At 41.4% G+C, this 10,770-nt stretch overlaps 1 protein-coding gene across 1 annotated transcript; it reads right to left on the bottom strand.

The window, feature by feature from the left end:
• Positions 1-933: 933 nt before the first annotated feature.
• LOC306694329 (inter-alpha-trypsin inhibitor heavy chain H3-like) lies at positions 934-9,134 on the bottom strand (the record flags this gene model as incomplete). Its single annotated transcript, XM_079157119.1, has 22 exons — positions 934-1,197; positions 1,316-1,427; positions 2,168-2,340; positions 2,438-2,639; positions 2,807-2,920; positions 3,452-3,520; positions 3,608-3,634; positions 3,825-3,985; positions 4,200-4,339; positions 4,430-4,615; positions 5,357-5,538; positions 5,944-6,069; positions 6,187-6,355; positions 6,440-6,556; positions 6,799-6,927; positions 7,072-7,182; positions 7,313-7,475; positions 7,600-7,704; positions 7,788-7,942; positions 8,503-8,526; positions 8,730-8,759; positions 9,021-9,134. 22 exons carry the CDS (start codon positions 9,132-9,134, stop codon positions 1,059-1,061), a joined length of 2,748 nt encoding a protein of 915 aa, XP_079013245.1. The 3' UTR covers positions 934-1,058.
• Positions 9,135-10,770: the final 1,636 nt, after the last annotated feature.

The following is a 10,770-nucleotide window of genomic DNA, read 5'->3' as shown; positions in this document are numbered from 1 at the left end:
TGCAGTAAAACAGCACTCAGTCATTTGGAATTTTCTTTTTGGACGTGAAGAACTGTTTAAATATTTTGTCACCACTAAGGTGACATTAAGCTACCTTTACTCTTACTCTTCTTTTCATTCAGTCTCTCCCTCTCGCTCCCTGTGATTACTCTATCAGCTCATTGTGGGCGTTCACTTTAAGTTAACCAACCAAATTCTGCACAGTTTGCTTAAAGCCAATCACATCGTAGCTGTAAAACTTTAAACATTGTTCTCCTCTCTGCTGCTGTCAGTTGTCATTTCAACTCATATCAGATGAGACCCTCCTCCACCCCAAGTCACCTCCAGTCAGCATCACAGTCATGCTCCTCATTCATCATCAGATTGCAGCAACTCCCCTCATCACCTTATATCACCTCAGCATCCCTACCCTCTGCTACTGTATATTACTTCAGGATGTAGTCCAATCGCCAAAGACTTTGCACTGTTCATATGTTATGCATGTATAATAAATCATTGTTAAATTCCAATGAAGTCTCTCCTGATTGAAATATATTTGGCATCACGGGGTTTAGGAGTCCTACAGTAGACCTCACACTCATCAGAGTTGCACTGCTTGGAAACAGTTTGGATCCCACTTTATATCTTAGCTTCTGACATTAGCAAACTCCTTAACTGTACCAATTCAGTAAAGCCAGATGTGCCAGCGCCATCATAAGGGTTTTTATTGGAAATTCTAAAAAAGGACAAACTTTAACAATCTTATCTGTTGTGCTGGACAATGTTTGGAACAATGAAACACAGATGAAATGAAGTCCAGCCTGAATCCATCGCAAAGAACTGTCACATTTATTTTAGTACAAGTGATTCTGCTCACTCTGTTTTGGAACAGTGTTGCTTAGCATTTTTTATAATTCTAGCAACTATACTGATAAACCGTGAAATTGTCTATACAATACTGTGAATAAAGCCTGAAGATGTCAGAGCATTCATGGTTGTAAGTACAGGCAGATTTGAATATTTATTGTATGAATTCAAGTTAATTACTTCTGTGGTAGACATGGATGCTTAACCTGTTTTTAAACTGTTTTAAAAAGGCCTGACACAACGTAGTCCGTTGCTTCTCCGTCGATGAGGCCTGTTCCATTGCTGTGAACGAACCAGCAGGGAACGTTTTCTCCGTTCTTCACATCCCTCCTGAAGTCTCTCTGCCAGCCTCTGTGGACCGAGACAGAAACGTCGCACAGACCAGTTATTCATTTAGGACACACATTGCATGCAAACTCTTCCAGGCTGAGATGGGGCACACGTATCCGTGTATGTAGGTATAGTATACCTGGTCACGTTGAGCTCCTGTCCTTTCACATACATGGTGGCGTCCGGTTTCTCTGGGACTTCACCTGGACGCAGGTCTGACACCTCATATTCAACCCCGTGGTAGAACTGACCTGTAGGACGAACCACCATTTAAAGTAAATATCATTTTAAAATCAAATCATTCAGGCCCTGCAATTCTCCACCAGTAAATGCCAACTACAGTAAACAATAATTTGAGCTTTATTATATTATGTATCCCTCTGTTTATACTATATGAAACATGAATAATGTAGACAATCGTTTGATTATGTCTTCGGTTTAGTAACTTCTTTAAACCATATCTTGTTTAGAAAATCCTTTAAAAAATCATAAAATCTGACAAATCCCAACGGGAAATTCCTCCTGTGAGTATTTGTAAAGTAAAGTAAATCTAGTCCTGTTTTGTACAATTTTAAGGTCTCACATAGGGAAACTGTCCAGTTTAATTTGAAGCCACAAATAAAAACAATGTTCTTATTTCTGTAAAGCAGAGGGGAGCTGCAGATTTAGATTGCAGATTCTTTCACTTTTCTTATTTCATATTTTTCCTAAGTGGGTGCACGATGAGGTGGACTTCTGCCTGGGCTGGGACCACAATGTGCAATTGTCAAATTTTCACTATTATGACTTGCCAAATTTACTATTTACAAAGCGAACTATGAAATGAAGTACCCCGCTTAGCCTCCAAGTAAGTCAACATCGGGCCAATCCCCAAACAAAGTGACAGATATAACGGCAATCCATCCATGGAATTCAGAAAAGCAATCCATATCACTTGTTTTGACCTGCTATTCAATTTTAAAACATGCAATCTGTGTGTGTCATGTTGTACCGAGCAGGCCGTGAACAGAGGGGGACAGGAGGTGGCTGTCCAGGGTGTAGAAACCCAAGTAGTCCCGGTGGTACGGGTGCTTCGCCCACACTTTGTGTAGCAGGATGACAAACTTGACCGAATCCTTTAGAGTTACAGTTAGGCTGCGATCCTTGGTCAAGAAAAGATCCATGCTGGAGGAGAAATAAGGGGAAGGAGATGACAACTATTCATCCTGAACTGGAATTTAGTTTTCACATGTAGAGAGATAGCTCTCTTTGACTTCCTTACTTGGGTCCTTTGACAGAAGCTGTTTCAGACCACAGCAATTTGACCCGTTTGCCGTCCTGGAGCACTGAGATGTCCTGAGTGCTCACCTCCAGCCTCACCCCCAGAGTCTGGTGGACGATGCCAAAACTGCAAAAGTAGGTGTTAACTTTACCATCAGGAGCAATCTTCTTGTCTCCGATGATTTGGCCATTGACCAAAATACCTGAGGAAACAACGTGGGATTCAGTCACTCACCGTTTAACTGCTTGGTATGATTTACCAACACGTATATGACAAGTGTCCAAAATCTCAGTCTACAAGGAGTCCACATGTGTCGTGAAAAGTCAAGGGGTAAAAAAGTCATGATGATAATCAGGACTCAAGGCTGACCTTGCGTTGGGTCTCTGACCAGGTTGAAAATGGTTCCTGGTTTATCGTTGATATTGAAACACAGTGCGTCCTCTCGGTTAGGGAGCTCTATCATGAAATGAGGATCTCCATCCACTGCGGGTGACATCAGTAGAACAAACACAATGGAGGTTACTTCGTTCTGCTAGTGACAGCATGTCAACAGTCTACAGTCATGTTAGCTGCTCTGTGAGGCTGCACACAGTGATGCTTCTTGCTAAAAAAAAACCCAGCATGTTAGCAAACATCAACATACTAATACGCGGATGTTTACCAGGTGTAATGTTTATCATGTTCACCATTTTAGTTTAGCGTGTTAGCATGCGCTAATCAGAAAATACAGTTGAATTTGATTGGAATGTCATTCGTTTCACAGGTGTTTGGTTATAAACTATGGTATTGGATCTATCAAGTATGAGATATTTCACTAGGTAAAGATTTTGACCCAGTGATGGCGCTAATTAAAAAGTCAGGGATCACCAAAGTCATCAGAACTCATGCTCTGAGGACCATGAACGTCAGCAATACATTTCTTGGCAATTAATCTGATGTTTGTGGCGATGGACTGACAGACATCGCCATCCCCAAGCAGAGCCATGCAGCTGCCATTGCTTAAAGTGTACTTACCTAAATATGTGGGTGTTGCCATGTAACCATGCCGGGGGGGTGCATACATGGGAGGTTGATATCGATGTGCTAGAAAAAGGAAGAATTAAATTTAAAATTGAAAGCAAGTACGGTGAATTGCTATATGCTATATGGTTAAAAGAAAACCTGTCTTACACACTCTCTCTGCCGCTTGTCTTTGCTCTGTCAAAAAACAACAACAGATGGACAAGTTCAATACATATAAATAATATGTTGAAAACATGAATAAAACAGTCAGTACTGCTTATGAATGTATTACAGTATTGCTTTTCAGAGAAAAAGCGTGACGGCAGCCATGATCAGGAAAGCCTGCAGAGTTATCACTTTTGAAACCCTCTCTTTCCTCCCTCACCCTCAGTCAGTTTATCAGCGATGAGAGGGCTGTCTGGTCCGTCCTCAGTATCAGGCTTGGTGACCACCATGGAGGTCAGGGGGGTGACGAAGCTGTAACGCAGAGACATGTCCAGGGCCTTGGCTGTGGCGTTGGCTTTCTCGTCTGGGGCTCCACTCTTGCTGCAAGAAGGAAAATGTACCGAAGTTGCCACATATGACACTGACATTCAGAAAAACCACAACGGAATTTATGAATCAACAATACAAGATTAATCATGGGCCCTCAGACGATGCCCGAAAAGTATCATTAACAAGGTGGTCACGCGACCAATGGGAAACAAAGATGTCAGGTGAATCCAGGTATCAGCTTAAGTGAAATTACTGAATTACAGACCTCTTCTCCAGTAGTTGCTGGATAGTGAGGTACGCCCATAGACGCTCTGTGAAATCCCCAAAGATGTACTCCTCATTTGGGTACATCACGTCCCAGTCCAAAGCACTGGCCTGGCTCTTCACCGTGAAGTCCTGCTCAAACTATAGGGGAGAAAAAAAAAAGGATTTCTAAATAAACAGAGTAATAAACACAGCATTGTCTCTAAATTTCTGCCATTTCCTTCTCCTCACCCCTTGGCCGAACACTTCCACCATGAAGTTGTCCAGGTTATTGTCAATCAGCCGACCGGCCACCACTATCTCTGAGCCGTTATACAACTGGGTGTAGTGGTTGGTAGTCAGGGAGTCCACTGTGTTTTCAGGATAACGCAGATCCACCTCTGAAAGTAGAGGACTGGCCACCTCCTGAAAGAAACCCTGGAACAAAATGCATACATACATTGAATTACATGTATTTGTAAAACATTTTTATATAACTAGTTATTATTATAATTGTATCTAAAATTGTTTTTTACACAATTGTAGAAGAATGTGACATTATAGACTGCTGCAAGGATGACATGTTGGCCAAGCAATGAAGTAAGCATCACATTGGTTCCCTTGACAAAAAGTCAATGTGATTTTTGGATTGCATTTTGGATTTTTGCAGAAAATAAGCTCAGTGGCAAAACCAAGTTCATGATACTTACACGCTTTGTTCAGCAAGATAACTTTCACAAATGAACCCAGTTTGTATGATTTTTGAAGGGTAAATACAATCAGCAGAAGTAAAAAGCTAACGTTAGCCTTTAAACAAACTACACCACGGCCGTATGATTTCGAGAATACATAACTTGGCTGTGAAGGAGGACTAGTCGGTCTGATAGTGTTTAGTAGTCCCATTTAGCCACCTGCAACTGCCTTTTTTATTACTTGTATTTTATTTCGCAGAACAAAACATTAAAATATCCTCAGCTTGTGTTGACCACAGACCTTATTTGAGGCTTCTAACCAAAAACCCATTAAAAAATAGAGAAGGTGAGGGAAAAGGAATTGCTGTAGGGTTTTAGGACACATTCCTGCAGCACTCTATCTCTATACATTAGCTGGTAGTATTTACATTTCACTAAAATCTTAAAGAATTGCTTTAAAAATATATTCATATCCTTGAGGCTCCACCTGAAGTTGAACGACTGCATCTGAACCCTCAAAGATTCTGCGGGCCACTCCCTTGTTTTGTTTGCTCATCACATCCAGGAAGGAGTAATCCACATCGTTTCCAAATCCAAGACAGAACAGAGACATGTTTCCTCCGATAGCAGTGTGCACATTCTCCTGAATCTTATTCAGGTTGGACTCCCCTACATGTACACAAGCAGGCACACAAATGTTATGTCTGAGCATATAATGACAGCATGCAGTTTAAACAAGACTTAAGTTACTCAACTTACTCAACTTACGGTTTTTCAAACTTTGATTTATATTGTGTATCAAATTGCTGCATTCACACATCTGTAGGGGATTCAGCACACTAAAGGTTTGTCTTAATTCTTTTTTTAAATCAACTTTTCAATCTTAAAAGGATCTTCCTCAGGTCCTCAGAATGAACATTTCTCTGGATGGAGGGGAGGGAAGTCTTTCCTTCAAACGCACAGATACTACATGCGGAAATTGAATGCTAAATAGAAAGTACATATATCAAATGTGCACTCACACAAATATACAGTGGGTCCTACAGTATGTACACACTCTGCATGCATGCTCACCAGAATTTGGCATTCCATCAGTCAGTAAAATAATCATATCGACGCTCCTCTCTGGAAGCTTCTCCTCCTGCCTGTCTTTGACCAGCATGGCCACGGCTCTCAACACTGCACTATTGATATCGGTTCCTTGAAGGAAAACACACAACAAATCATAAAATGTTTAGTATGAGAGTGTATTTCTATCATTTAAGGAGTTCAGATGACATTTAGCATTAAAGCTGTAAGACTTGTTTTTCTATTAACCTCCATGGTCGTGTATCCCTCTGGCGTAATCCATGCCTTCAGCCACCATTTCCTTTGTTGCTTTGGTAAGTGATTCCTTCCAACATTCAATGCTGTCATCAAACTTGATGAGGGCAAAGTGGTCCTCTTCGTGGAGTTCTAGGAGGATGGTCAGCAATGCCTGTCGTGTCTGCAAGGAAGGTCAGAGGTCAAAATGTGTGCATGCGGGCCTCAATAAATCAGTGACACATTAACTGTCGGACCGGTCTCTCACCTGTTCCATCTTTATTCCATTCATTGATCCGCTCCTGTCAATCACAAACGCCACATTCTTTGGGACTCTGGGCAGGTCAGGGGGAGCAAAGAAGTGCACAAAGTATCCGTTCACAATCTGAAGGGATGAGAATCAATGAAGAGCAGTAATGTACACGAAAGAATGAAAAGGCAAAAACTGCAAGAATTTCCCCCTCTAAAATGTTGTTGATTCATTTCACATTTGTCAATTTGTCAATTTTATTATACAACTCAGCCTCCAGAAAAACAACATTACAGTGACTCTGCATAGTTTTACATGTGAAGCCTGATTCAAATGTGCATTCATCAGCAGTTACTGAGTATTTATTGACAGCTGACCTGAACGTCCCCGAGCCTATTTGCTCGCTTCACGTCATACTTGATGACAAAATCTCCGTCGATGAGCGTTCCATCACAACCTGGACACTTCCTCTGCTGCTCCATAGTTGGCGAGAAAGAGATGTGTGCCTGACAAAGGGATAACGATACGACTAGTTTAGCTTTCTCTTGTTTATCGGATCAATCATTTTATTGAATGTGGAGAAAAATAAGTGAGGATCTGCGAGACGGATCAGAGTCAACTTCCTTATTAAAGCCTGTTGTATCGTGTACCTTGTTGTCTGAGACTGTTTTCTCCACCAGGGGGAGCAGCTCATTGGAGAGGAAGGTTGCAGTGGCATCCACATAAGAAATGCCCTGGGGCTCATAGATGTTTGCCACAATCTGTCTCCACACACACACACACACACACACACACACACAGAGAGCGAGGCAGAGATCATTTGTAAGGTAAACCATTAATTCAGAATATCTGAAATGACCAAGAGAGATTTGAACATGAACATGGATTCACCTGAAACTCCTGCACCGGTTGTTTGGGTTTAACACGAGTCAGAATCTCATACTGGCCCAGTTTCCTCTGAAGGAGCTCCTCGTAGGTCAGAATGAAAGTCACGTTACTTTTGGCTGCGATGTTGACCGACACTGAAAACTTCTCCATCGTCCTCCCAGAGGCCCTGTGATGAAACACAGACACCAATGACAGCCTCTCATGTTAACATGATCTGCCCTAAGTCAGTGAAATGCTTTAATATGAATATGCTTTTTTGAATGCGTATTTCATACTGTGTTATGACTCACTTGACCAGCCCAGCGGTCTGTCCAGAGGAAACAGCCTTCTCATACTGTTTCTTGGCTTTCTCTTTCTCCTTCACCTCCCCAACATACAGCTCACCATCAATTTCCCTGTGAGGAACAAAGACACTTGTCAAAAGGTAAAGAAAGACAGGATCTAGTCTAATAGTCACAAGTACTATATTCTGACTGACATGCTGAAGTTGACGATGAAGGCCGTCTTGGGCAGGTCCACTTCGAAGAAGATTTCCTGGGAGGAGTTTGCCTTGTTCAGAGCCCTGGAGGTCATCACGGTGTGGGCGAAACGAGACGTCACCGTGCAGTCCACTTTCACGCTGTACACCTCCACCTGAGACAGAAGGACAGGGAGCGATTGAAACACTAGTGAAAGCCTTCTACCACAAGCATTTCACATACAGCAGTTTTATACAATGAAGCACTGTAAGATCTGCTGTGGTTTGAAACTGAACTGCACCTGGGTCCAGTAAACGGCATGCTATCCTGACTGCTGCCAAAGAAAACCATAACACAAGTTTGACTTTATGTCACTGATTCCACTTTGGGAGTGTTGTGTGAGAGCGATTCGGTGAGTCAACCTGGGTGCTGTATCCAGGGATAGTGTGGGAATTTGAAAACTAAACTCCTTTTCAGTGAATTTAGTTATTCTCAATCGTTATATTGACAGTATTATGACCTGTTTATCAATCTGCCAGAAAAGGACCGATATATTGTTTAATAGAGTTTATAATTCCTCCCTTATCTTTTTCTGTTCTGCTCTGTTAATTTGCTGCTTTTTTTTATTTGCATACCATTACCCTTACATGATAAATAAAGTTGCATTGGACTGAATATTTCTAATCACCATCATCATCAATACATACAAACAATACTAACGGGTTATTTTCTTACCGTGGCCTCATCTGTACTTCTTTTCTGTAACAAAGAAAAAAGAAAAGGGAGATTCTTCTTGGAGTTGGAAAATCAAATCTGGCAATTTTATCGGCCACATCATTCTACCTAATAACATAAATGATCAACATAGCCTCGTTCATTTTTCACATATTTCACACTTTGGAACAACATTTATAGTTTAATGTAAAAGGACTGTCTGTCTTTAAATTGTTTCTCACAAGTACCTGCAGTGATTTGGCAGCTCCTCTTGTCTCCTGAAATACAAATACAGCAGATGCCAAGATACGCATTACATGAAGCAATTTATCACAAAAAACAGCGTTACATTCTGTGTCGTATACGTACAAAGAGGAGAAGTTAGAAGGCATAATGTGATAGTAAAACCAAGCAGTTCAAAACTAGTTTGTGCAGCGATCATTTGGTGAAATCAGGAACCACCAGAGAAAATTAATACTTTCGTATAAAACAATGTGGTTTCCAAATTAGGATCAGAAAAGGTCAGTGTGTGAAGTTACCTGCAGAGCTTCATGGCCCCCGGAGATGACCAGAGCCCCCCGGGCCAGGCCAGGCAGCCAGAGGCAGGCGCTGCCCCACAGCAGCAGCAGTCCAACACCCTGCAGTCCAGACATGACCAAACTTCTACTGAACAGAGTCTGACTTCAGTGCTGAGAAAAAAGCTCTCTGTCCAGGAGAAGGAGGAGGGACAAAAAGTGTGTTTGTGTGTGCATAGGCCTGGAGTATTGACCAACAGACCTGAGCTTAAAGTGCAGGAGGCCCTGAAGTGCAAACATTGGTGAAAATATCTGTGCCTGGGCTGAAAAGTGTGTGAACGTTAGTTGGATTGACACTAAACTTAAACCTAACAAGACATTTGGCAACATGCAAGCACCGAGAGCGTTAGCATCAGTATATATTAGTTATATTATTTAGTTTAGGCAAATACAAACACAGTACAATACATCACAGCAGTCGGTTCATATTGCAGCAAGACATCTGTGTTGCTGTATCTGTATTTACAATATATGTTATTTTGTATATTGTATATGTATATTTCTATTTGTTTCAATAACTCTGTCAGTTACGAAATATAGGTTTATACACGTATCACAATGTCTTTTGCTGTTTATGAACGTTGTTGAATAATCAGCAGATAGATACATGTGCTGGACTCTCTCACTCAACTTTCCCTGCTTCACTTGATGTGGGTGTTTATGTTATTTCCCAATTGCCGGGGAGCAAACAGTAGAGGACTGTAAGTAAATCAGACAGACTCTTGTGTGTTTTCTGAAGTTAAATTATCCACCTCCCCAAAAAAATGTAAACTGATTAGTGGTAGATTTGGCCCACAGGTAGAGTGCATGCAGATGAATCAGACCATTGTGATGTAATACTGGGACGAATAAACCTTTCAAGGAAATCTGTGCCATGGCGACCACACTGATTTCACTTGAGCAGACATATTTTTGACGACTTTGAACCTTTTGAACAACAACCTTTTTTAAGTGGGCGAGCTGTACTTTGCTCTCCATTTTGGCGAGTCATCGTCCTCAGGTGGCACTGCGTTTGGCTCACGTTGTCAAAGGTTACCAGATTGGCACTGGGCAAAACTGACCCGCTCATTTTGTGCCGTATTTCTTAAACTTGATAATTCAGGGTTAGTGATAGATTCAGAGCTCATCTCACAACAGCAGGTGATTTGGGGCTTTGTTGTTAACCAGGTTGCTTTGAGTATTGGTTTAAACACTTCAATCATCTCAGCCAGGGCTGGATTAACCCACCAGGGGGCCAGGGGTGCAAAAATGAGCTGTGTGCCTCGCCCTGTGCATGTATTGGTTAGTGATCAGTATTTGTGGTAACTTGATTAAGCTAAACTTAAAATGGTACAATGCACCATGTAAGCATAATATAAACTGAAACATTAAAGGCCTTTGTGTTTCCTTAAGGCCCATCATTTAAGTTTATACCACGATTTAAGTGGTTTAAACAGTAATAACAATCCAATTAAAACCAGCAATAACAAATAGTTTGGCCACTTGGGTAGAGGTGCTGACTTTGTCCGAACATAACGAATAACATTAATACCTACACTGAGACTGAGATAAATCTTCCGTTTCACTCAACCCATTTGCTTGTACGTGTATATGAATGCAAACGCTCTGTGCTTTTAGGCCTTATTGTGTTTGTAATAATAATTTCAGCACGGTCATGCATCGACATTGAGATCTTCAAGTTGACAAGTTTACTTGATGGGGTTTTACCATTTCC

This window comes from Pholis gunnellus (genome assembly GCF_910591455.1).
Source record: "Pholis gunnellus genome assembly, chromosome: 3".
NCBI classification, from domain to species: Eukaryota; Metazoa; Chordata; class Actinopteri; order Perciformes; family Pholidae; genus Pholis; species Pholis gunnellus.
Note: the sequence above shows the minus strand (reverse complement) of the source record. Positions and strands in the feature narration are given on the sequence as shown.